A 27,477-nucleotide genomic window follows, 5' to 3' on the forward strand; every position below is an offset into this window, starting at 1 on the left:
GGGTCCCCCAGCTTTCTCACTCGGCAGCACCTTGGGGAGGGTCAGTAGGAGAGGACGAGCCCTGCTCTGCCTTAGCACAGGAACCCGCAGGCGCTTACGTGCAGCAGGGGTGGAAATACAAAACCTGTCATTTTAATCCACTCAGCAGCATTTAAGCTTGCTCATGCGGAACAAAAAAAGCGCTGTCAGCAACGTTTTGTCAAACGAGTTTATTACTGGAGTTGTGCCCTAAACTTGCGGCCTGAGCTACTGCAGCGTCGCAGACCCATTGCTGCCCCGTAACTCGGGGACACGCTGCTTCACCGCAGGCACCCGCCGGCAGCGATGCGGGCGGCTGTTCCAAGACAGACCTCGCAGCCCTAGAGACGGAAGAGGACACTGCAGCGGCACGCCCCGCAGCGCTGCGGCAAAGCGGGCTCTGCCCGCGGGGGAAACTCCTGCGGCCGCCCGTAAGCGGCGACGGGGGTGCTAAGGGCGCTGCTTACCCCGGCAGGGCTCGGGCCGCGCTGAGTGACCCCCGGGCGCCGGGCCGGCCCTGCTGCCGCCCTTCCCGCGCCCTGGGCGGGCCTCCGCTGGGGCCGGGCGGCCACGTCGCCGCCCCGGGCAGAGCGCTACAGCCCAGCGGCCGCTCCCCGACCCCGCTGCGGCGTGTCTGGCTCCCATAGTAACAGCCGGGCCGGCACCGCCCTGTCCGCCTCCGGCCAATCCTCGGCGGCCGAAGAGGCGGGACTTCCTGCCGCTGCCCCGGAGGAGGCGGGACTGGCCCGGGTCGCGGCGGTAGGTGAGGGTCTGGCGGCGTGCGGGAGGTCTGCGCGCCGCCGCGGGAGGGGGGGAGGGCGGCCCGGCCCCTGCGTGCTCCGCCCTTCTCGTGGCGTCCCGGGGCCGGGCCTGTGTCTCCCTCGGTGTCCACCGGCGCTGAGGGGATAGTGGTGGCGGCGGCGGCGCGTCCCGCTGAGGTGCGCCGCCTCCCGGGTACCCCTGGGCCTGGCTTGAGGTGCCGCGCAGGGCTTCAGGGAGGCTGCGAAGAGCTGTGCCCTCCCCCCACCCCCCCCCAACTTGGTGTTTTCAGTAACGGGGCGGATGGGGGAATGAGGGAGGGAGCCCTAAATTCCGCTCCCCACAGCAATGAGCCGACTGACTTTTTCCTCGTGTGGGAAGGGGTGGGGAAAGGAGGTTTGAAAGTTAAATTTTGCTCGGCATCTCTGGTGCTGACTACGTTTGACAGTTCGCAGTGCTTATGTGCATAGTTAAATCGAAGCCCTGGTCCAGCATCGCGTCCCCCGCAGCATCTCCCAACAGAGGCACAGGGAAATCCGTAAGGAGATGGTGAACAGGCGGTGATGCTCCCTCAAGGGCTCTCTTCTGAAGTCCATCAAGCCTTTCCTGGGGCAAGGTATACTGCACAGCAGGTCTGGGGGAAAAAATACCTCTCTGGTTTCAAATCTGCTTCCTGCTAGTTCTGTTTGATGTCTAACTCTTATATTTGAAGAGGCACTAGGCAGTCTCCCTCATCAGCCTTTCTTCCTGCCGTGTCTGAATTTATAAGCTTTTATCCTATTCCCCCTCAACTATGTTCCCCAGCCTGGAAGACTACAAACTATTTAGTCTCTCCTTATTTGAAAGCCATTTCCTATCTATAGGTTATCACTTTTCCCTGAACCTTTCTAAGTTACATTGTATCTTTTCTGAGATAATGGGCACTGAAAGGGCATACCTAGAGCGCTGAAGCCACAGGTTGTGTGAGTGTGCTCTGAACCTCCAGTTGTGTGGTTTTAAAATTTCCAGGCTGCTTACAATGGGTTTATTCTTTTGTCTTCTCTTTTTAACCAAGGAATTGCTTTTCATTTGTGTGTTGTTCCTCTCCCTGAACTAAGCACAATGATAGTGGGTTTCTTGTATTTGTCATTTGAATGCATGTGTTGAGTCCACATGCTTTACAATTGCTGTGACAGAGCAGCTCTTCTGCAGTAACATTTTGTACCAGGCCCTATGAACTAGCCAGGGTCAAGTCTTAACTTCTGTTACGTGTCCCTTGACTTCCTAAAGTGTTCATTAACTGTGGTTAAAAGCACAGATGTGGCATCATGCTTCTGTGTGATGTCTACCCTGTCTACACAGGGAGAAGTGAAATCTCCTTGGTTTTATTCTTGTTTTTCTGTTGGCCCTCATTATATTGCAGGCATTGTAACATACTTGCCATCCTGTTTAGAAGGATAGTGGTTTCTAACACATTATAACTTTTCTATTTTGGTATGAAATTTCAAACCACAATTATTTGTTGACATAGTTGTCTTGTTAATTTGTATCATGGGACTAGCTTCCCTTTTATAACACATTTAGGGAACTTCATTGCAGTTCTATCCCTTGTGCACATTGTTTTTGACCAAGAGGTTTTGGTTTTGACCACCTACTGGCTCATGTTTCATGGTAGCACTCAGTAACATTTTAAAAATGAGGTAGAAAAACGTCCTGTTGCCAACATGCTGTCAGATCAGTGGTTGGTTTTCCATGAAGAAGTAACTGTAATTGTGAGATGACCTCAGTCATTCTGTGGGATTCTGCGGTTATCATAATATACCCATTTAATGTCCTAAAAAGATACCTTCATACTGTTAATACCGAAGTCACTTGTAGGGCTCATAAATAACACATATTTCTACCAGTTTTCAAATGCCTGCTTAATTCTTTTCAGGATTTCAATTCTTTAAAAAATTCACAAGTGTGGGATTTTTTAAAATGCTAGTTTATTATGCTTCTGAAGAAAAAAACTTTCCAAATGTGAGCCATATGGGGGTTTTTTTGGTGATTCCCCCCCCCCCCCGTAATGTAGGTATCCTAGGACAACAGCTCAGAGGCATGATATGTCACATTGTCTGAAATGTTAAAACTGAACTTTGGTAATTTCAGTTGTAATATGAACTGTTGTAGTACTATTAGATTTAGTAGAAATATCAAGGTAAATTTTTTGGGGCTTTTTGTTAGATTCTAAAAAGAAGTTCATTAATTCCATTACAGTTTCTTTCCTTCAAAGGTTGCTAATGTTGGGAATAAGGCTTTGAAACTTCTGCCCATGAAACTGAAAATTGCCTTTGTCTGGGCTCAAAAGTTAAGTCTAAAAAAGAGAACATTCTTCTAGCATTAAAACTTCAACTGAATCTGAAATATCAAAAGAAGGTATTTTTGAGGGGTTTTGTATCATAAAAGTGACAAATAGCCTCTTATTCAAATAGAATGAATACCAGAATGAATACCAGAATTTTCAAGTATTTTCTCCAAGTATGTTTAATACAATGATAATGTAGTATTTTAGTATTCAATTTTCCTTGTTATGGATGGAATAAACCTCACTGACGGTGGGGTGTTCTCACTTTCACTCCATTTAAGTTGGTGTAGACAAACTATTACATTTTTAGGAAGTCTCATTTCAGACTGAAGTGTGTATAATCTTTCAAAATACAGGCAATATAGGGGTGGGCAGATACAATTTGGGAAGATAACTGTATTTTATTACCTACAGAGAAAGATAAACAGAGAATAATGACAAAGAATAAAATTGCAATAGGGACTTTGCAGAAGGAATTACAGCAACATCTGGAAATTTCCTGTACCTTTTAACCATGTAATCTTTCACCAGGCAGCTTGAAGATTTTCAGTAAGGATCAGCAGAGCTTCTGTTACATTAATGCTTCACTATTCCTACTGTGAATTAAACACAGACTCAAGAGAAAATTGTTACTTATAGTCCTTCTTTAATTTTTTAAGCATGTATGGAAAAAATAAAAATCATTGTCCAGTCATGCACATGTCCCCCTGTTACGAATTTTGGGTAGTTTGAACTATGGAGGAAGCCTAAGAAGTTAAGCTTGAGAAAAATGAAATCTGACAGGGAAAAATTAGAAGATTATCTCTAAAAATGAACAGATATGATGATGTAATAGAATAAGGATTTCAAAGATGGGACTTAGAAGAGTCAAAGCTAAATTCTGTGAGGAGCCTTTGTGAGTGAATTCTAGGACTAAACAGCAAGTTCTCCCCAAGGATAGCTAGGGGAACTTTACCGGGACAGAATTTAGAGGTGGTGACACCTTCTTCACGTTTCAAACACTGATACAGTAGCTTTGGAAGGTATGGCTGGGAAGGGTATGACAGCAAGGAAACCAGTAGTCTCATTGTAAGGTGATTACAAATGCTAAACATGTTAATGAACATATTCTGAAATGTAATTAACAGTAGTGTTGCAGTCATATCCTGAGCAATATTTGGAATTTTGAGTGCAGTAAAATTGCATTGTTAAACTAGAAGAATAAGAAACTGCAGCTTAGTTTGTGGGTACATCTTACGTTACATTTATAAACTTATAGAATATGATAAAAACTGCTAAGAAAATATTTTGTTTATTTCAGTTCTTTACCAGCAGATTTTAAAAACTAAAGGAAGATGTCTTTTTTCCCCAAAATCTCTTTCCAACATGAAGTTGAAGAGTATCTCACCAAAGTGTTCAGAAATAATGAGGTATGTGAAACAGATGCTACTAATCATCAACAAATATTCAATAATTGAACACTGTTAATGTTCTTTTGATTTAATATTTTGTGTGACTTTAATACCTTACAATAAGGTATTGTCTTTACATTAGACACAGATTTTTAGATATAGTTCTATTTAAAATATAAAATTATTTTTTTACGCCTGTTGGCTCAAACTAACAAAAATATTTAAACTAAACTTAGCATAAATCTGAGATTTTGGGATTTTGATCCCACTGAAAAATGATCACAGAGAAAATTAACCACTTATTAACCACATAATGTTGACAAGAAATACTCCCTTACCCCAGTGTAGAACCAAAAATACTATAGACAATCTATGAATTCCTAATGTCAAAGGCACAAAAATGACATTTTTGTATATCAGGATAAGAGCTATTAATTCATAGTTTTGAATCTACTCTTCCATCTCCTTAGGACTGTTCTTTGTACTGTATCACAGAGCTTGCTAGCAGTTACTTTTGGTACTTGCTGCAGCAATGATCTGTACCTGTTTACAATGATCTTGCTAATACGACTGTTTTTCCAACAAGTCCTTTTCAATAAATTTGTGAGGTTTTCATTGGAATTAGGTCTCCAGACACAGACATTCCTCACTACTGCACACCACACAACCATATTCCTCCATTTCTACAGAATGTTTATTCAGTGCTTTTTTTGCACTGAGCAAGACACTGCTGTGTGAATCTCTTTAATATAAAATATCTTCTTTCACTTTCAGCTTATCACTGCTTTAGGTACACAGGAGGCGGAGAGTAAATACCAATCTCTGTTAAGTCATCTATCTCATCCACCAGGTTTCACAACTGTTAGAGTTAATACCCACTTGGCCTCAGTGAAACATGTGAAAAAATTGCTGTTTGAAGAGATCCAGAAGGTTTGTGCAATTTCTTTGTTACAGCAAAAATAACAGGATATTTCATCTTTTGCCTGATTATGAGAGCTTTTCATTACTGGACACTATTCCTTAACTTAATACATGTCCACTAGTATTAATGTTATGCAGTCATACTGATTTCCTGTCAGCATTAAATGTTAAATGAAAATTCATTGACTAGCCATATTCCTCATCTAATATGTCCAAGAAAGGCAATAACAGAGGGAGAAGACAACCAACTCTTTTTCATATGGCAGATCCAGACCTTAGATAGGATTGGGGTACTACTGTAGTAAGTACTGTAAAGGCAGTGTAAGTCCAGAGAAGATGATAGAAAGAGATAAAAACTGTAGTTCAATATGCTGCGTTCAGCATGTTTAGAACATTTTAATGTAAGATTAAAGGAGAATGGCTGTATGTCTCATTGCACAAACTGTTTAGGAAAGTGAGAAAATCTGTATGTTTTAGAAACTGGAGCCAGAGTGATGCACTGCAGCTGCTGTACTTTCTTTTTTTAACCTGTTTTTAATCTTTATATAATTTTCTGGATTTTTACTTACCTTAATTAAAAATTTATTTATCTGATAATATGTAAGTCATTATGTTTAAGAAGTAGATTATTTTGAAAGTCTATCCTAGATCTTCACTCTGTCTAAAAAGATCCAGTTCTTTACGTAAATTATTAATGCTAGTGGGTGTACAGGGAGCTATTGCATGACAGGAGCCAAGACATTTCTGTGATGCAGAGGCAGTTGACAGTATTCTGCTGGCTGGAATGGTAATGAGTTATGCTAATTTTAGCTTGATTGTAGAAATCTGGAAGTGGGTATTGCAGTATGATATTTTGCTTCAAGGGAAAAAGCTTTGCTGAAAACTGAATTAAGACTGGCTTTTCATAAACTTTTTGTATTTTGAATTGTGGTTATATTACAAAAGGAAACTACATAACAGTTTTTAACAAAACTATGCTCATGGATTGTGTTCTTTCTTAAGAGAAAATACATATTAATCAGATGCAAACTAATTTATGGTTTTGCATGTTTTAAGGTTTTATTTTAGAAGGCTCAGGCGAGAAGACATCGTCTTTTTAACGTCCAGGAACAGTTTTAAAATGGCAAGCTGTCATTTTTTTTCAACTATATGCACAACTCGGCTCTCAGTACCCAATCAAAGTTAAGCTGAAAAGAAAAATAAAAAGTATTACCAACCTGGCATATTAAGTAAGATAGGCAATCCATGAGTAGAGTTAAACAGTGGTTTATAATTAATAACATCAAAAAGATAACACAGATTAGACCTAAGCATCTCTGGTGGTGTTACTGTGATCTGATGACAACTTGACAGAACCTTCTTCCAGCAGTAAGCAAAAAACAGTGGTAGGGTTATGAGTGTCATACCACTGTCCCACTCCCTGAAGTCAGTTCTCAGTGAATCCCTTTGTGGCCTTGTTTCTCAGTTTATTAAATGTTTAGTGTTTTACACCAGTATTTTTAATATGGAGTGTCTCCTTACACACTATTTCCCAACCTCTCTTAACTGTTTTCACTATATTTGGTTTTTTGTACTCTACAGATATAAATTATGAATGGAAAAATAGTTTTCAGTCTAATTAAGTACTTAAATATTAGGTTTGTTAGTATTGCTTAATAATTATGTTTTTTAATGAAACAGCAATTTAAAGGACTATGTGTTCCAGTTCTTGAGCACCCGAAAATCCAGGACATCTTATTAATTCCTGTCATTGGACCCAGGTTTGAAATTTTCAGTCTTTAGCCTTAAAATGTCGTAACATATATATTTTACTTACAGATTTCTTGTTAAACAGTTATGATAGCTAACTCAAAATAAATGAAGTACAACGTAATTTATATTAAGACCTAGTGGACAGTCCATATCCTAATCAAGTCAGAGTTTTAGTCCTTAAAAGATGTAAGAAAACATAGAGAGAGTTCTCTCCTTGTTTATGAGATTGACTTTTTATAGGGAAAATGTAACATAAGTACATTGTCTCTGGAAAGCCAGGTAAGTGGCAGAGAGAAGAACTAAACTTTTGCAGTGGAATATAGAACTATAGTTAAATACAGGCAGGGTTTTCTTCCACTGGAATCAAGTCCAGAGCCAGTCTACCAAGACTTAGGTAGACTGGATCAATAATGCTGAGAGGATTCCTGAATCAATTTTATTCCCTACAAAATGACTATTCTTTCATCATTCTTAAGATATGATTGGATATTGCCCGTGTTGCATCTGTGTCTGCCCCTATAGAGTTTCTTCATTGTTTTAATGAATTCACTGATGGACATTTTATTTAAAGTATCTTGTTCATAATGAAGTTAAGATTCAGTTTATATCACGATTAGGTAGAGATTGGTAACAAGCAGTACTAGTTTGTAAATGTTGTACACCCTAAAATATCATTTAATGCTTTTATTTATTCTTCATTCATTCATTTAATTCTTTTTTGTAGCATCTTTTTCTGAACTTTCTGTTCTTTTTATATTCAAATTTGTTTACACTCTAATAAGTTTGAGTAACTATCTTCTTCACAGTTCCTACTGGCAAAGTTCCTTCACCTGGTTAGACATTTATTATAGAAGTACTTTACAGTTGTTAAACATAAAAAATTACTTTACAATCATCTCACCTAGGAAGGGATAGAGGATTATTTCTCCATCCCAGTATAATTTATTTGTATTCCTGTGTCAGGTTCATAATAGTGGCAGAATGTGTCAGAATCTGCTTTATTTTGAGGACTGGTTTCCTTCTTGGCTCTTTCCTTTGAATCCTCTGGGACTAAAATAAATCTTTTAAATGTAATACCTGATAGTTAACTGTTTTCTATTATATTGTGACAAAATCAGTATTTATGAACTGGAGTTTACTTTGGGGGTATTTGGTTTTTTGCAGTATACTTCTTTTTCTTTTTAAACTGAACTACATTTTGTATTTTTAGGCAAGATTTAAAAAAACATGCATCTGAAGTCATTGTTGGAGCCCACTGTGGATATGCAGTACTTCGAGGAGCACATGTTTATGTCCCTGGAATCATATCTACCTCAAGATGTAAGAGTTCTCTAAATACACCCAGTTAAGTTGTAAAGAGGACGGAAGAAATGTCACCCTTTGATGACAATTTCCAATAAAGAGTGACATTAATTTTTTTTTCTATTCACAGCTGAAATTTGCTGCTTTCCAGTCTTGTCAAAAAAAAAAAAAAAAAAAAAAAAGCAATGCCACAACAGATACATCTGGATGGTAACTGGATGTATGTTGATTATTTAATAGATACTATTTCCAGACATGTTATTTCTTCATTCAGTCACAAAGGCACTGGCCTTCGTGGTCCTGTCAGATTCCAAGTTACAGATCTAAAAAAATGGATTTTCTTTTTTTAATCCGTTGGCGATTCATTTGATATTGTTTGTGTATGAGAGATCTAGTAAAAAGGTTTTTTTCTATTGATGAGAAAAATCTTCAATTTTAATGTCAGATTCTTAAGAAATGGAAATTTTTGTTTCCATGCCTGTGACACAAGATAAAAAAATCTACATATACATGCTTAGTGTTCAGCAGCCTATTTATTTTTTATTTAAAGGTCAAATTAACTTTATGTGAAACCAGTATAATTTTGCATGATTCACCTCATTATTCTATTGTGATGAGATCTACTAATCATCATGGTTCTTATTATTAAACAAAGTGAGTCAGGAAAGCATTCATCTAGCCACTTAACTTCATTCCCTTTCAGGAAAAACCTTCAAGAAGTTTTAAGCATGTGCTTAAGTCCAATTCACTGAACAGGAATGTTTTTCAATCTGGGACTTGATAATGAAATAAGTATATTGCCGTAGCAGTTGTTGAAACTGCTTATTTAGGCAACCTCATAAATATTCAAATCCCTCTTTGCGTCAACTAGTGATTTATCATAATTGCCTCATGTAATTATGCATGCAACATCAATTCAAAGAAAAGAAAAGATACTATAAAACTTTAGGAACACTTCAGGGGAATTGAAGATAGGAAAATAAAATAAAAGGGCATGCTACCCACTTGAGGCCAAATATAATAAGCCTGTCTTAAGCACAGATGGTCTAACTAGGGAAGAAAAAGAGTACAGAAAGAACACACATTTAATCACTGAACTTGCAACCCAAATGAGGGTAAACTAATTATCAGGGGGCTTTGAGTTTAATTTAACTAATCAAACTCTAAGCTTTATGTTTATGGAATGCCAATATAAGCTACAAAAAGCTTAAGAACTGTACACAGTACTAATGCATTTTGAAAGGACGATTGTCAGCAGAGAATGAAATAAAATCCTTTATGTTTGAATACTGCAAAAAATCATTGGCAAATATGCTTGATGGAAGAGTTACATTGCTGCAAGTTTTCGTTCAGTGAAATTTAAGCAGACAATAACAGTAGGCTATCACATAATGTTTTGTGTCACACTGTGTAAAAAGAAGCTATGCAAAAAAAGAAATGTTTAGTGGCTACCCAACAAATATAACCATTTAAGAATTCCGGGGCATTTGTGCATATTCAGGTAGTGACTTGAAAATGGAAAAAAGATTCCTAAATACAATTCAAAGAATTCTTGGGAAGCTGAACTGTCATTAGTCTTACTTGTCATATCTTCTGGTTGCTGCAGCCAGTCAGACGTGTCAGAAATGTAATTTTGGAAAATTGTTTATTGCTGTCAGTGGAGGCCTTTATTTTTAAGCATATTTTTCAGCCAGTCAGTGCACAGAGCTTGCTCAGTGTTCTGCAAAGTCACCTAAACCATCCCCCTTTTCCATCTATTTTTGTTCTAGCTCAGAAAGTTTGTTAAGTCCCTAGGAGTACAATTCTGGAGTTTGGTGTATATTTACTGATCTGGAGGGTTTTAATTGGAGATGTAAAACTCTTGTAGAGGATTATCGAGAACAGCAGTTGCCTTATAGGGAAGAGAGCCACACCAGAAATATTGTTTCAACGGGAATATATAATCACTTGTATGAAAGCAGTAGTTAGAGAAAAAGCAGCTATAGCTATGTTCTGCCTAGCTATTGAGAGGTCATTAGACAAATTTAGTATTATTGTCTTCGTACAGTAAGCATGAACCAGTGTTGTTTGATGTACTTGCGTGCTTGGAGCGCACACAGAGGTCTGAATCCTGAAGAGCGTGCTTAAAACTAATGGGTGACCATGCGGTGATAAAATAAATAAAGTGAAGATTTGTCTAGCCTCTTAAAAAACGAGACATGCTCTCTGATTTGTAACCTTGTGTCTCAGTAGCTCTAGTCATTTGGTAGCCATTGTTCACCATGTACACTTTCAAGCCTAATATCAGTTAATCTTTTTCTTTGATTACATTAAGAAAGTTTAAATTTTGCTATGATATAGGAGTTGAAGTAAGTAGTCTACTGAAAATCCTAGGTTATTTGGTCACTACTGTCTTGTGAAGTGTAATACTAATCCCAAAATTTCCATTCTTCTTTGCGCAGTTATGAAAGCTGGAGATCTGGTCTCAGTGTATTCAGATATTGAAGGGAAATGTAAAAGAGGAGCCAAAGAATTTGAAGGAGTCAAAGTTTTCCTTGGAAATGGGATTTCAGAACTGAGTCGCAGTGAAATCTTTAGTTCAAGTGGCCCATTGAAGTAAGTCCATAGTAACTGCAGTCTACATCTACAACTTTGCAAAGGGAAGGAGGAAGATGGGGAGACAATTTGAAATGTTCTATAACCTATGTGAAACCACAAGATGGCTTTGACTGAGACCTGTGTTGCATGTTGGGATTTCCAGCATTTTTTGGGAAGCGTTAGCTTCTGGGAATATAATAGAATTGTGCCTCCTGCTGTCTTCTGTAACTTCACGACTAAGGTAGCGGCAATGTGATGGCAATTATGATTAAAGTACTACAGTAAGTATTAGCGGACTCAACATTTAGTCTCATAGTGGTATCCAGATACCAGTTTACTTGAGAGGTAGGAGGAAATAAATGGGAGCCTTTTCAGAATTTATGTTTAGCATATGACTTCAATGATATAGAACAAACAGAAGTGACAAACATTCTCACTGTGGCAAAATTGAATTTTGGTAAATTGTTCTGTACCACTTTCCTATTTGGATGGAACAGAAGTACAGCCTTGTCGATTTCTCCGTCTCCTGAAAATATTTGTAGGGGCTTTTTTTGGTGGGGCAGGGATCAGAACATAAGGTTAGATATCTTAAAAAATTTCATAGCATTTGCCAAGGTAGTTATCTATTTCAAGATTACTTGCTTTTCTACTTTGTTGCCAAAGCATGTGGTTTGTTCCTCTTCTGTCATCTAAAACACATATGAAAAGTGGTGTAGAAGAGCATGGACATCAAATTAATGATTGAGACTTTACATCCCAAGAACAAACTACAAAAGATCTAGTAAAAAAGATTACATTGTCAAAGGATCTCTGATTTATTAGGGCTTAAATATACTAGAAGTAGTGGTAGGATATACCTGTTGAGTTAATGACGTGGAATGGCAGTATGTAACACTAAATCTGGTGTCTGCAAGTTTGCTTTCTCATATCCTTCCTTCTTGTCGGACTGTGCAGTGCATATGCAAAATAATACTCATTCTCGTTATCTTCAGTAATCTATTGTTTTCAGGCTCAGTATTGTTTTTTCTTGTTTTTCTCTTTATTGTTGTCCTTTCCTTATACATTTGTCTTAACTTAATGAAATCTGTGTCAGAACTTCATCCATATTTAAAACTTTTATGTTGCTTCTAAGTTCAAACCTTTGCTTTGCAGGCAAATTAGTGTTCTGTAAGGCTTTTGAAATAGAATTTCTTTAGTTATTTGACTGAAATCTCAGACAGGCTAGAAAAATGAAGATCTAAGTAGGAAATCATATGCCAGTGCCCTAGTGCATACATGGTTAGCCAAAAGCAGTTATGGATTGAAATTAACATACTTAAATCTGGTTTTTATGCATTTCTTTACATTATGAAGGCTTGGATTCGATCTCAGTTTGTCTTGTGTACAAAAAAGATAAATTTGCTTTATGCAGTTTTTACAGATAGATCCAATTTATAATGTAGTACATTTTTTGTTATGGTTTACCCAACTTTATCATGTAATTTTAGAGAATATCAGATTATAAAATTGTAAAAGTATTTTTCTTAGTTGATTTGTAAGTGCTTTCATTTTTGTAAGATTATTGTTTCAAGTTTCTATTTGTAAGCATAATGATTTTAATTGAATACTGTTAAAAATTATAAATTTGAGTAGTTAAAATATTTTTTTTTCATGTTTTTCAGTGGGATGGGCATAAGAATGATAGAGCGAGTCTACCTTAGTCCTTCATTTGACAATGTGCTCCCTAGCCATTTGTTTTTACAGGTATGTTTGTTACAAATATAAAAGTCTGTACTATTTGCAGAATAATGAATATCCTCTAAGCACACATTAATACTTTATATATTCATTGTGTATTGTGGCACCAGATTCACTCTTCGGATTTAAAGAAAACAAAGTGTTTAGAATGAAGTCAGTATCTACATGTAGGTGGTTTAATCATACTGTGTCTGAGATATGATAAGGGACTTCAAAGTGACTTAAGAGATAGTAATTTAAAAACTTTGAAATTCTTTTTGCACAGATACTCTGCATAGAACTTTTAGTTTTTGGAATCTGCCTATGAACTCTGAAATATGAGCCTCTTTCAGGGTACATCCTTCTGTAGATAATCAGGAAAATCTCCAAATATTAGGTTGATTTTAAGTTGAAGAGAAAATCCATATCCTTTTAGCCCTAATGAAAAAAATCCACCTGAACAAAATAACCGTGAAAAACCTTACAGTAGCTCACCTCTTACCATAAAACTGCACAGCTTCCAAAGAATTACAAATTTTTGTGTAGTTTTTATTGTAAAATTTAAGAACTTATTTCAAGCTAGCTTTTCCTCTCGCATCTTTAATATTTGTGATACCTATACTCCTTTTCCCCACAATAAAACTAATTAAAAGCAATACTCAGACATGATAATTGGCCTCCTGTGCTATGTTGAAACGTAGCATGATGAAATCATGGAACTTTCTAGTTTTCTTAGATCAGGTAAAATTCTTGATTTCAGTTTGCTGGCATAAAAAGATAAAGTGAACACCTCAATTAGATTTCTAAGACAATTAGTGTGCCAACAATGGTATTGTATTTTTTTATATAAATATGATGATTTAGAAGCAGGGTTTAATACAAAATCAGCGGTCCAGCCTTCAAAAAAAAAAGTTATTTTAATCTTTAAAGCAAATGTAAATTTTATCTCAAATAAACCCTTGTTCAGAGATATTGTCTGAAATTCTAAGTTATCTCCTCACTTGATTTTGTATAACTATCACTCAGACAGTAAGGTAAGTCCTTTATTACAGTGAATTGTCTTAGTCACTATTTCTTTTGTCAGAAGAGCCAGTCGAGCAGATGAGTTATTTTTATGCATATATTCTGTTTGTAATTGATCTTAATATTTTTAAATCAGCTTCACTGCTGTCTTCTGGTGTGGGCAAAGGGTGGTTTATCAAGCAGTATCTTGTCTCATGGCCTGCAATAAAGGAGAGGCCTTTTCTTCCCTGATTCAGCTTATCAGAGTACTTGCTTTCAAGGAACAGAATTGTTAGAGAGACAGGTTACTTAAGAGACTGGTGCACATGAGAATTTAGATCGTATTCAACCTCTTGTCCACCAGGATCCCCAGGGCCTTCTCTGCAAAGCTGCCTTCCAGCCAGTCAGCCCCAGCCTGTATTGGTGCATGGGGTGCACCAGGTGCAGGAGTTAGCATTTCTGTTTGTTGAGCTTCATGAGATTTCTGTTTCTCCGTTTCTCCAGCCTGTCAAGGTCCCGCTGAATGGCAGCACAACCTTCCAGTTTATCAACCACTCTTTCCAGTTTTGTATCCTCTGTAAACTTGCTTAGGGTGCGCTCTGTTCTATTATCCAGGTCCCTAAGGAAGAGGTTAGACAACATTGGCGCCAGTGTCCATCCCTGGGGTACACCACTGTTGACTGGCCTCCCGCTGGACTTTGTGCCACTGATCACAACCCTTTGAGCCCAGCTTTTTTAACTTGAATTTATTATGTGTAAGATGAATTATTGTTCATTTTTTTGAACACTGTGGCATGGAACTTGTAACTGTGCTAACCAAAGACAACATGTAGTAAAGACAACTTTAAAAGGTTTTTATACCTTTGTGTTGAACCAAGTTAGAAGAGAATCTTTCAGAATACTTCTGTATTGTGTAAGATGCAATAGCGTGCACAATTACTGTATATTATTTCTCTTCAAAGTATCTGTTCTGTTTATACAATTGATAGCACAGTTCAGCTTCTTGGTACCTTAATTCAGCAAGTTTAAACTCCTACCTATTGATCTTACTGTTTGCTACTATACTACTCCAGTATGTTCATATAGTAAATGTTCCAATAAAGAGGTCAATATAAAATATTTGTAATATACAGAGCTGCTCTGTGTCTGTGATAGTATCGGCTTATTTTATTTTTACTTTTAGCACTGTAGTCTCTGTAGTCTACATACTACAGAGTGAACCCTAATGAACCCTTAAACTTCAGTCATAGATACTCATATATAGCTTTAAATAAAAAAGGAGCCACAGGAAACTTCTGACCTATATTGTCTCTTTTATATAATCCCAATAGTTAATTTTCTGTTAAGGAACTGACAGGAATATCATAGGTATCTTCACTGCTGAATGAATTTTTGTTTCAACGAGTTTGTCATTCCTTAATGCAGGACTTCATACAGGACATAAGGTTTGAATTCTCCCGTATTTGTTTTTACGATAGAACTTGCCTTCTGTGGTTGTGAGCCATATTTTAAACCCTCAACCAGGAGAGAGAATTTTGGATATGTGTGCTGCACCTGGAGGAAAAACAACCCATCTTGCAACATTAATGCGTGACCAGGTAAGAGAAGGCATTGAGCATTTTCTGTCTCAGTGAAGAAAGTCTGACCACTGTTCATTTGCACAGCTCACTTCACTTAGCTGTCAGAATGCACAGATAATTTACAACAGCAAACAATTAATATTTGAACGTTCTGCTTACCAGCATATTTTGCTACACATCAGAGTTACTGAAATGGGCACAGACTATCTTTATCAAATAGTCACCATCACATTTAAAACCTTATTTGCTGCTGTTGAAATTGACCTGTTGAAATATGTTTGATTTCACTTTTTAAATGTTACTGATTTATTTGTAATGGAAGAATTCGTAACATGCAAGGCAAAGTTACGAAGGAATATGCTGGATTTGTGAAACTTGGAATACATGGAAATCAGGGGTTACTACTGTGTGCCAAAAGAATGCACAACTCTGTACAAAAAATGTTAAAATGTTCCTAATGCAATTAACTTTCTTCTCAGTAAAAACTATCAATTATACAGTACAGATATGATATTAGACTGAATTTCTAGTCTGAATTTGTCATTTTAACGTAGAAGGTCACAAAACCAAAAATATCTCATGAGAAAGTAACAGTATGAGAAGAAACAAAAAAAATATTTAGAGAAAGACAAAGGAAAATAACACACAAGCCAAAAAGAATGTGGATCTAGAACTAACAATTTGCATATATTAAATTGCTATATGCAAAATCAAAGACAGAAATGGAGGTTACTCTTTTCTAGCAGAGAGGGGAAAAATGTGCAATGTTTCCTCTAAAAATTTTGTAAGGCATTATTATTTTCATTGGAATAGGGGTATTAGAATATATCAGATTATTTAGAAATCCTGCAGTTAACGTTATGCGGTACTTCAACGATTGTCTGTGCATTAATGGGAAGGTACAGTGGGCAATGATGTGAATGTATTTAGAAAAGACATATTCAGTTCTGTGATGGTTTGCTTGTTGAAGTGTTTCTTCCCTCAGTATGGAAAATTTGCAAATATGCATTAAACATGCATTAGACAGTCATTAGACATTTAATAGATAGATTTATAAAGCTTCCAGTAAAGAATTTCAGTGTGATAAAGAAAGGAAGTCTGTAAAAACATATATTTCTGTCATGGATTCATTTATATCTATACTTTTTCCATCTGTGTATGTACATTTTGTATAACTTTGCATAACTGTTTTTTTCCTTAGTAATTTTAGATATTTTGATTGTGCTTACCTCCAGCTGAAGTGGTAAAGATTAAGAATACAGATGTTGAAATTTATCTGAATTGGTTTTCCTTTTCTGAGTATATAATTTTAATTTAAGATATGGAAAAATATATTAGTAAATTCTAGTATTTACAGTATTTCCCAAAGTATCTTGAGTGACAACTACTGCAAGTATAACAGTATGTTATGAGTCTGAGCAAGCCAGAGGTGTGGCTGTGGGCCTCATTTCCTCAGGACTGAGCTGTATGTGATCATGTTTCCTACCATCTCCATGCAAATTTAAAACCTGTTGACCTATTTTACCATGTATTTGAGACTCCTACCCTCTTTCAAATGATCACATTTTTACCTAACTTAGTGCCCAATAAAACAGTTCAAAACAAACAAAAAAAACACTTGCCAGAAGTCAGACATTATAGGGTCCCTTAGGGAGTGACTGTGCCAAACAGCTAGTGCCAGTCAGAATGCACACAGCTTCAGACCAGTATCTAGCCTAATGTGGGTATCGTGGAAAATATGGGTGAACAAGGACTACTGGAGTGTGGATTTAATAACAACAAAATTCTGTAGGGAAAACTAAGCTTCATTCATTACACTGCTCATGGCCAGGGGAGGAAATCAGGAACTGCACATTTAATCCCTATGCTTTTGATAAAAACTTTGGGTTTTTTTCAGGGTGAAGTAATAGCCATGGACAAGATAGCTAACAAGGTCAAAAAAATTAAGCAGAATGCTGAATTGCTACAGCTGAATTGCATTAAGGCCTTTTGCTATGATGGAATAAAGGCACTTTCAGTTGAGAAGAGAGAGGATGAACAAGGTAAGGTAAACCACTGGGGTAGTAGTAGCTTTTAGAAGAAAATAGTAATCAGTTTTGCACTAATAGTAATAAACCTGCCACAGGTCTACAAGTCCTTGAAATCTTGGCAGATACCTAAGTTGCTTCAGCACTGTGAATGCTCTTTTATTTTCTATTCTTTTGTGATTATCAGCTTCTCCATGAAGCAAATACAAAACTCAAACTATCTGTCCTTACCACAACCTAATATGCTCAAAAGAAATGCATTCCTTTTCCAGATAATATCAAAGACTGAAGAAGCCTTAAAGCTTCTTTCCTGATAACGTTTAACCCCATACTCTGAATTGTTTGACTTAGTCTGAGAAAAAAATTATTTTTGCAGAATTGCTTGGCTTTTCTGCCTCAGAATCCTCATCTGTAAAATGGGGTTATTAATACCTAACTCCCAGGAGTGCTGCAAGGTTTAGTTCATTGATGTTTGTTCAGCTGGTCAGGGGAAATTTCTATAGAAGCACAGTGTATTATTTTAAGTTCATTTAATTTGCTTTTCTGAAGTGCTGTATTTATGATACTGGTTCTGTTCCCATGATGGAACGATTTAAATGGTATCTGCTGTCTTGATTATTTTTAGTTTGTTGTGCAAAGTATGCTGTTCTTTCTCACTCTATTTTATCCCAGGCACTGGTTAGCCTAAGTAGGAATCAGGTTGCATAATTCACCTTCCTTATCCCTATGCCTTGCAGTTATTCCTGCTTTGGAGGAATAAAGGTACTTTCTTAGTAGTCTTTCTATGAACACAAAATATTGTAGGTGGTATGTAGCACTTAACACAGATGAACAAGAGCTAGCTGTAATACTGAGAGATCATGAAGGCTTTTCTGTCCATCCCTGCAAGTAAGAAAGACATGACATATTTTGAATGTTGTAGTAATGGATCAGAGGTAGATAAATCAGATAGATAGACTCATTTTGTAGTGCTGGAACAAGCTAGGTAGCAGTAGTATGAAGTCACTCACTTGTTTTCACTTGTGACCTAACTTGAATATTTGAGGAACAGAAGGAGAAAAAGAGGTAAAGCATATATATGGCTCTCTTCCTCATTGGTTACTCACAGATACACGTATGGAGCCACTTTTGTCTTGGTGATGCTGAGCTGAAGAGTCTCTCTAGCACTAAGGTGATAGAAACTTTTGGGCTCTTGAGCCAGTGGGATTCAGATGATAGGCTCTGCATATAGAAGTTACATATTCCCTTATCTATCCAGGTAATATTCAGAAATTGTTCTTGTCTTCACAGTCCTTGTTTACCAAATCGTTCTGCTGTGGGGACAGCATGTGTCATGCATTAGAACTTGTAATATTTCATGTTATTATGAAGTGCTTTGTTTTCTACAGTTATATATGCATCGCACAAAATAGTTATTATATAGACAGTCCAATTATTATTATTTAAGACAGTCTTAATGATTACCTACAGGCTTCTGTCAGTAAAGATTTGCACACTTGGTTCAGTTATGAGCTGACTGTGGTTCATTACAGCATATATGTACAACTCTGTACCCAGCACCTCTGATCAATCATATTTAAACATTTTTGTTTGATTACTATTACATTTTGCTTTCAAATTATTAAATCAAGGTTAAAAAATATTATTGCCTAAAGGGATCATGTATTTTTTGAGCTCACAGAACTAAAACTCTTTAGTTTTCTGGGAGGTGAAGTGCTGTGCTGAGACTTGTCTCTAGCTGAGATTACTTTTGCAGACACTATCTATAGAACATAAATGTTTTATGTCAAGGAAGCAGTAACAGCTTGTCCTTATCTATGATGAAGTCTCAAGGAAAGAAATAGCCACATTTTACATTACTAACTGCTTTTTACAGAAGGACCTCCATTCTTACCAGAGTCATTTGATCGAATTCTTCTTGATGCTCCGTGTAGTGGGATGGGACAGAGACCAAACATGGCTTATTCCTCAACTTTAAAGGAAGTGACCTCTTATCAGCCGCTACAGCGCAAGCTTTTCACTGTGGTATGTGTTAGTCATTGAGTAGGTAAGCTAAAGTGAACATAAATGCTTTTGCAGCATAAAACTTCATACTGAAAAATGGTGCCTCATTTTCCCTACCTTTTCATCAGGTAAGTAAAGAAGATACTGTTAGGATTTAGTTAACCTCTCAGCTGCACCGTATCTGTTGGTAGGTGAAGTCAATTCATGGGAGCATGGGAAAGGTATATGTAAGCCATAGTAAATAAAAACCTTTGTTGTAGTTTTTTATTCTTTCAGTTTCATCAGTTTTAATTTGTAATAATCGCAAGGGTCTAAGTTACAGAGCAGGTTAAAGTCTTTTCTCTGCAGCAGCACAGACTCTTGTAAGTTCACTGCCTAGAACTCCCATGCAGTGGTGCTGTGAGGTACTGTATGGGATGTGAGATGGAGTACAAAGCCAGGAGGCCATATTACAACTTTTCATGCTAGTAGGAGTGTGCTTGGGCTGATGCTGAAAGATAAGATTTCATGACACTTGTCTAAATCTGAATTATATGTATCCAAAGCGAACCACAGCTTGAAAAGCAGCATAGATACAGCTTCCATGCCAAATAGGTGGAAACAGTTGACATCTAATATCACTGAAAAATATTGTGTATCCATGGTTGGCAGCAGGTGATGAAAACAGAACTTATAAACAAATAACAAATCTTACAAGGTGAATCATCTCAATGGCATTAATAAACTGCATGAGCTATAACACTGATTTGGAAAGAAGAATCTTTCTAATCCATGGGATCCTTTACTGTATTCCCTGAGAAGAATTAGTATCCTAATGCCTATCTTAGACAGAAAGATTTGAGTTTAATTAAGTGCTAAGTTTTAATATTATAGCTTAATGGTTTCTTGGTTAATGTTGCTTAATATGAAAGTTTTGCATTTAAAAATAAGCTGAACTATTGTTTATTTCTCCCTGCAGGCAGTAAAATTGCTGAAGCCAGGAGGTGTTTTAGTATACAGTACATGTACAATTACACTCTCTGAAAATGAGGAGCAAGTTGCTTGGGCCCTGAAAACTTTTCCATGCCTCCAGCTTCAGCCACAGGTAATAGTATTTTCAGGGTACTTCACACAATCTAGTGAGCTTGTTTTGGCACTGTAAAGTTACACACTACATTTACTATCAATAAATCTCTTTTTCACTGCAGGCAGTTTTCACTGCTGTGGATAGAAATAACACAAGGATTTCTGAGGCTCTTTTAAATCTATTTTCGTGCTTAATTGAGCTTCATTTAGGGATCCTTAAGTAGTTTCACACTGTGTACTGTGGTTGTTTTGATTTGTACAATAGTCATTTAAAACACAACAGGGACAAAAGATAGTTCAGACAGGTTAAAATTTCTCTTGCATATATTTTATTCTCTTTTTTTGCACATTCACAGGAGAGGTGAAAAATTTTTTATTGATGCCACTGAAGTAGTGAAGACTTGCATAAAGGATGGGAGATAAATGGAAAGAACTTTGTGTTTTGAGGAAGGAGGATTTTATATGTATGGGAGCTATTTTTGCATGATGTAAAGGAATAAGGGAGCAAATTTATTTCAGCCTCGCTGTCCCAAGAATGTGCCTTGTCTTTTTTGGAGTCAGTGTCTACCATTAAGATGTCTGGGGAGGAGGTAATATATAGGGAGATACTAGAATTTTTTATCTATACTGCATACATTTCAAAAATATCTGTTACCTTTATTAGTACCTTGAGAGAGTTTATCATCAGACCGTATGCATCTCTCTTCCTCTTTGTTGATGTGATGAGTTGGGTGGGTTAGTTGTTTATCATCATGGCTTTGAGGAAAAGTCTAACTCTGATACCTGTTTAGCTTACTTATACATTCTGTGATGACTTGTATCTGTCTTAAGAAGTTTAAATGCATCTTTTAACTGAAATTAAAAAAATATATACAATAGGTGTACAATGAGACATTATATGAAGGCTGGTAAAGATTTAACAGAGCTGAAGCTTTTCTTAAAAGATTTGTATGCCAGGGTTTTTCCGCCTGCTTTCTCACCATCCATTTACTAGGAATTTTTCAGTTCAGCTGTTTCAACTGAGATTATACATTTTACTGAACAGCATAAAAATTGTCCTCGATAGAATGACAGAGCAAAACACAAGCCCTATTAACTCAAATGCAAGATTAATTCTGCTTTAATAGACTTTCTCTCCCTGGTAATATCAGTCTTGAAAAAAGCACTAGTTTTCACACACAAATGCCATATCTGTAAAAATTAAACGTTTGTGTATAGTATATTTTAAATGAGATGCCACAGAATTGTTTACCCACAGATAGGTTACAGTATCTTATAACCAGTTCCCCAGTAGTGTAAACTAAGGTGATCTTTTCCAATGAACAGGAAACTGGAGTCTAGGGTCGACTTACCTTATGTTCCTTTATGTATTTCCCATATTCTTTAGTCTCTCAGTGGACACCTCCTTATACACCCAGTCCACTGTCTCCCACTTTCTCAGTTTGGCAACAGATTCTGGAATTGTGTTGGGTAAGGAAAAAACAAGAGATGGAGCCATAGGTGTTGATCTCGTAGGTGGAGTTTACTGCATGGCAGCTGATCCTTTGTGCAGACTTACTTCCTCTTAGGGGTTTACACAGGAGATACTGTATATCAGCTTAAATGCAGTAACTTAACTGGAAGGAAAAAGGAAAAGGTAGAGGAAAAAACTGGTCTGTCTTTGAGCAAGCCGCTTGACCCTGTGTAATACTGTTTTCCCTAGACCTTTCCATCCTTCTATTACATTACTTCAAGTCACTACCCCTGCCTCCCTTTGTATGTTATTTTTTCTCAATTTGCAATGGACACCTCTTTTTGTCTCTTACCTGGAAAAAACTGAAATCCTGCTGAGGGAAAGGAAGAGAAGAATCAGGCTGCAGCCTCTTGGCTGCCCAGCTTTACAGCACACAGTACATGGCTAAGCAACTAACTTGCATTATGTGCTGTCTGGGTGAGCTCATGCGTTAGCAAAGTGTGATAGCTCAAAAAATACTCTGCTGTAGGCTGCATTATAGACTATGCTAGACTAGATTTACAAAGGAGATCTACTTTGATATTGCAGTGCCAGCTTTTGCACATTTTGTTCCATCTCCTTACTGAATGCATTGAAAGAACAACCCAGCTAAGAATTACATTTTTTCCAGGAATCAGTGTATTAAATGAAAAGCAGTCAAGGCTACTCACAAGAAATGCTGAGAAAAGGGCTGTAATTTTAAGCCCTTCTCCTCTTCAGAATTTTGATGCCAAATGTCATCTCCTGAATTCAGATACCGAAGCTGTTCCTTTCTTTCTTTCTCTGCCTCATACATGCACAGGTAACAGTAGTCCCATTTACCTGTTAGTCTAATTACATGATGTAGAAAATCTGACGCTCAGATTTTTCTGCTGCATCATCTTCCAAAATTATGCCTCTTCAGGCAGTATTCTGGATTGGGGCTTTCAGTCTCTCCAGTTGAAGTTTTTAATGTGAAGAATCCAGGTATTTCTACTACTGTTACTGAGTATATTAGTAACTGGCTAAGGAATCACTATTTTTTACTTAACTCATAGCTATCAGTCAGTACACAGAAGCGCTGCATCATTTAAAAGTGGCAACCTAAAACCTTTAGACCTTCTTATGGTCTGGTGATACCAGCTTTCTTGTGATGTTTCAGTCCTTTGAGGAATGAATTGATTTAGACCTGTGTACCTGTCCTCAGTAAGTGCTCTAAACTACTGGGCTAAAGTGGATTAGGTGCACCACCACCTCCTCACAGGACTTTGGACCTTGTATGCCTGCTTGTAAGCATATTGGCCAGATGAAGGCAAGAAAAGAAGGGCCACATTACTTCTAAATCCTCCCTTGGTGTGAATGATATAAACCAGCTTGTCGGCGTTAACAGTTAGGCAGCTCTGCATATACTCAGTGGAATACGTTTAGGGCACTTAAGAACTTTACTGATGCAATAATTTGCTTTTCTTTGTTACTTAAAAAGGAACCTCACATTGGAGGAGAAGGCATGAGGGGAGCTGGACTGTCGCTTGATCAGTTGAAGCTGCTGCAGAGATTTGATCCGTCTGCTGTGACGTTGCAAGGAATGGATATTAATTCTTTGCAAGATTCCAGGGAAGATGACCTGATTTCACTGGCAAATAAGGACTGTATAGGATTTTTTATTGCAAAATTTATTAAATCGAACAGTAAATAAGCATTTAGGAATGCAACCTGAAAAAATACCTCTGTGAGTCTTAAGAACAGTTCAGCCGTGAAGAGTGTTTCTTACTGCTGCAATGTTGCCAAGCCAACAGGCTGACGGCAGGGTTGCTATGGCAGCAATAAAATCTGCCAGCTGTTCTGCTGGGAAGGAGCCACAGGTTGCAGAAAGAAAGTCATGGCTGGGGGAAGGGTAGTATCATTTTTAAGTCTCCATTTCCTTTTGTATTTACAGCAGATCAGTGCATGAATGACAAGTATGTTCACTCATACTGCTGTCTGTTCTATCTGTCCCCATGTGAGTCGCTTACCTAGTGCAGCAAGCCTAGGAACAGGGTTTCTCTGGGAGGGGAAGTAAGCTACTTTATGAAATACAAACATAAATAAAATAGATGGGAACTATTATAATGAATTTTGGAAAAGGTAGTTCCTATGGAGGTTTACCAATAGTTAATGTTTCATTAAATAGTGCTTCACGAAACACTGTAACATTTTACAAAGAACTGTTTTATAAATTGATACTTAGAACCTCATTTCTCTTTTATTTTAATACAAGCAAGATTCTCTGTACACATAGTATATACACAAAATACGATTAGGCTTTGTAGCATGTCTTTTATAGCAGCATGAATATATTAAACCATCTCACTCTGGGAATGTAAATAAATATTGTTTCAACATCAAACTTCCCATGCATAAGCTGTATTGGCTCTGAAATAGCCTATTGGACTGGCTGACAAGTGACAATTTTAAAATCAAACATTTGCAACAGAAGGGGCTACAGATGTGATTAATATATCAAAAGACAGAAAACAATGCATAATACCATCGGAAATGTTGCAAATCACCTTTCAGACAACTAAGAATATTAACTCTTTATTGGTTAGAAAGCACCACCAGCTAAAATCAGGTGAAAATTGATACTGGGGAAGCATGCTAATGAGAACTGCCTTAATACACCCCTCAAAGTTTTAATAATCTAAATTTCTTAAAGGTGTTAGATGTATTTGAAAACTCTGCTTCAGTTCGAGATGTTCTCCGTTGGAACAGTATTCTCTTTTCTCAGTACTGCTGGAACTGACAATAGCACTAAAATTAGAGGGAAAAGGTAAGTACAATTCAAAAACGTAAACCGACATCTGTGTGTGTTTGGTTTCTTCCTCTCACTCATCAATTTCCAGTTTCTAAAAGCATTATCTGAAAAATGTCTGGTTTTACACACATAAATATTTGGTTGGATTAAACAGAGCGATACTTCTTTTAAAATTTGTCTTTATACTGTCAGAAGTGCTTTTCCATTTGCTCGCAATCAAAACAACTTATACAATTCTGTTTCTCAGTAGTCTGGTTGTTTACTTACATTTGCTATAAATGTTTTGATACCGTATGTTTTCTACTGTTCTTAAATAAAACAAATATCCCTTCTTCTGTTCTGCCAAGGTTGACTAGTACATCCTTTGTAAGGCCTATCCTACCAGGATAGGAGGATGGAATTCTTGTCTACTACTTGTCTACTTTTGTTGGTCACTCCTTGCCATTAACCACAACATATCTAAAGAAGTTTAAAGTCATTTTGTTTCATCAGTAGTAGGTGAGATATCCTATTTAGAATCATGAAAGCTCATACTATAAATTACAGTCTTTTTAGTCTAAATATGGCTAAAATGATTAGTTGGTAACAAGTTGTATTTTAAGTACATGTTGAAATCTTTAACTCAGTGCTAGTTAAAAAGAATTTTCTTTTTGCGGAATATATAAATTCTGTAAACATTAATCAGCACACATAGACTATATACTGAAATTTGCGTATGCATATAAAGTAAGGAACTTTGCCTCCAGTTTCAATAGCAGGATTTGTGCAATGCTGAATTTGAAAGAATTAAGATTGCTGAATTTTTAGTGGAAGATTGGTTGAGACTTTCCCAGATTTCTTTAGTTTTGAATGATAAACAGGCTTTTCAAGGTGATCTCACTTGATTTTATGTGAGAAGTTTCTTAGGGGGAGGGGAAAAAAAAAAAGTAACTGACTTTTATTTGATTCCAGTGTAATTGCAGACCAGACTTCACCTGAAAAAAGTTACTGATATCTGAACTTTAACTACTAGAGTAATTTCTGCAAAAGGCAACTGCTAGAATTAAAAGAACACTTTGCATATTAAAGGAATAAGCCTCAGCTCTTTCCCCTAGGCCCCTCTCTGTGTTGGTAATTGGGGAGTGGTGGGGGGACAGACTTCTCCATCAGGCAGTTCAGAACAGAAACTCAATTAAGATGCTCCAAATCATCCCTTGAAGGAGCCAGCGTCCTTCCTTTGACTACAGGCTTGGCTAAGTTAGATGACTGAAGTTGGATGGATGCCTTTTTCTCTTTCTCTTTCTTTTTCTTTTCCAATCTTACTGTGACTTTAACTAGAAGTACAGGCATACTTTCTCATTGTCCCAATTTTGATGTATGGTGTATATATATATTTAATACATAATGGGATTACTTTCCTGATAAGAATGCTTTATACACTGAATCATTATGCTTCAGTGTTTGGTGCTGAAGCACAATTGAATATATATATATTTACATATATACTATATGAGATATTTATATATTAAATTAAAAAAAGTTATTGTCATTGTAAGGAAAGATTAACTCTACAAAATAGATAGATCAGGCATGCAATCAGGTCCTGTCTTTAAGAAACTCTGAAAAGTAGTTTTCTCTATTTGCAGAAACAGTGATTAGTAGTAGTGCCAAATCTAAATATTTATCTTGGTCAATATAAAGATATTAAAATAGGCAGCCTAGTATAGTATGAAATTATTATACAGCTTTTTCCTGTTTCAGTGTCATGGAGTCCACCAATTTTTAGATCATAGGATGTCATATGCTTTTTAATGGAAAGGGAATATTTTAGTAAGAAATAGGCTGGTGATGGTGATCAACAAGAAATTACTTTGGATTGGGTAGTTTAAAATATAAAGAACCTTCTTTGTATGTTTAATTGTTCATGACTAAAAAATTTAGGAGCAAATCTAATTTTGTACTGCTACAATTCAGTGCAGTGTAGGTAAGCCTGATAGATAAAAGTGGTAAGAATAAAGTAACAAAAGAGAACACGGATGAGTTAGAAGAACCAGCTTAATCTCTATTACATCTGAGATAAATCTTTTTTGGGGCTGCGTAGGAACACATCTCTAGGGTGGTAAGTTATAAAAAGAAACTGTCTATAAAGCTACTGTAAGCTCATACGTAACTTTATGTTAAAATGTTTGCAATACATTCAATTGAATAACATCTGATTAAAAACATTCACAATAAAAATGGCATTCATGTATTTTACAGATGATAGAATAACTAAAATTTTGGTGAAAGATCTGCAATAAAGTAATAAATATAAGTAAATGTACACTAGAAATGTTATATTACAATCTGAAAAATAATTTCTCTGTTCATCCTCTAGACTATGTAATAAAGTTTTTTGCAATGTGCTTTATTTTCATGGATGGAATAGAATTAAAGTCAAAAGCATTTGGAAAATAGCTTTCAGCCTGATGTGTTAAAGCAATCAGAGGTCAAATGTAACCACAAACCAAAATAAATCTTGAAGAGGCTTTAGTAACTAACACAGGAGGTGGTTTACACTAACCTTTTTACTTTGGACAGACACTGATTAAAAGCAATCAGACCGCTCATTGCACGCCAGCTAAGGGAATGATAATGGACCACGTTAAAACCTCTGCAGGTGTCACAGAACGTGAATATGACTTTGTAAACCAACAGAGCTTAAAAATGATAATTACTAACAAAGTCATAAAAGACAGTAAGTATTAAGGGGCAGGGGATTAGACCTGGGCAGGAACTGCATGTATAGGATGA

General features: G+C 36.8%; 1 protein-coding gene across 1 annotated transcript; it reads left to right on the forward strand.

The window, feature by feature from the left end:
• The first annotated feature begins 1,050 nt into the window (after positions 1-1,050).
• On the forward strand, positions 1,051-26,062 carry NSUN6 (NOP2/Sun RNA methyltransferase 6). The gene is made up of 12 exons (XM_075492693.1): positions 1,051-1,393; positions 4,404-4,512; positions 5,269-5,424; positions 7,096-7,175; positions 8,378-8,487; positions 10,911-11,064; positions 12,708-12,789; positions 15,243-15,362; positions 17,242-17,386; positions 19,248-19,396; positions 20,334-20,459; positions 23,395-26,062. Exons 2-12 carry the CDS (start codon positions 4,438-4,440, stop codon positions 23,605-23,607), a joined length of 1,410 nt encoding a protein of 469 aa, XP_075348808.1. The 5' UTR covers positions 1,051-1,393; positions 4,404-4,437; the 3' UTR covers positions 23,608-26,062.
• Positions 26,063-27,477: the final 1,415 nt, after the last annotated feature.

This window comes from Mycteria americana, chromosome 2 (genome assembly GCF_035582795.1).
Source record: "Mycteria americana isolate JAX WOST 10 ecotype Jacksonville Zoo and Gardens chromosome 2, USCA_MyAme_1.0, whole genome shotgun sequence".
Taxonomy (NCBI): Eukaryota; Metazoa; Chordata; class Aves; order Ciconiiformes; family Ciconiidae; genus Mycteria; species Mycteria americana.

Coding starts and splice junctions, on each gene's coding strand:
- NSUN6 (XM_075492693.1), top strand. CDS start 4,438: ATGTCTTTTTTCCCCAAAATCTCTTTCCAACATGAAGTTGAAGAGTAT. Junction 11,065..12,707: donor AGTTCAAGTGGCCCATTGAA/GTAAGTCCATAG, acceptor CATGTTTTTCAG/TGGGATGGGCATAAGAATGA. Junction 12,790..15,242: donor CTAGCCATTTGTTTTTACAG/GTATGTTTGTTA, acceptor TTTTTACGATAG/AACTTGCCTTCTGTGGTTGT.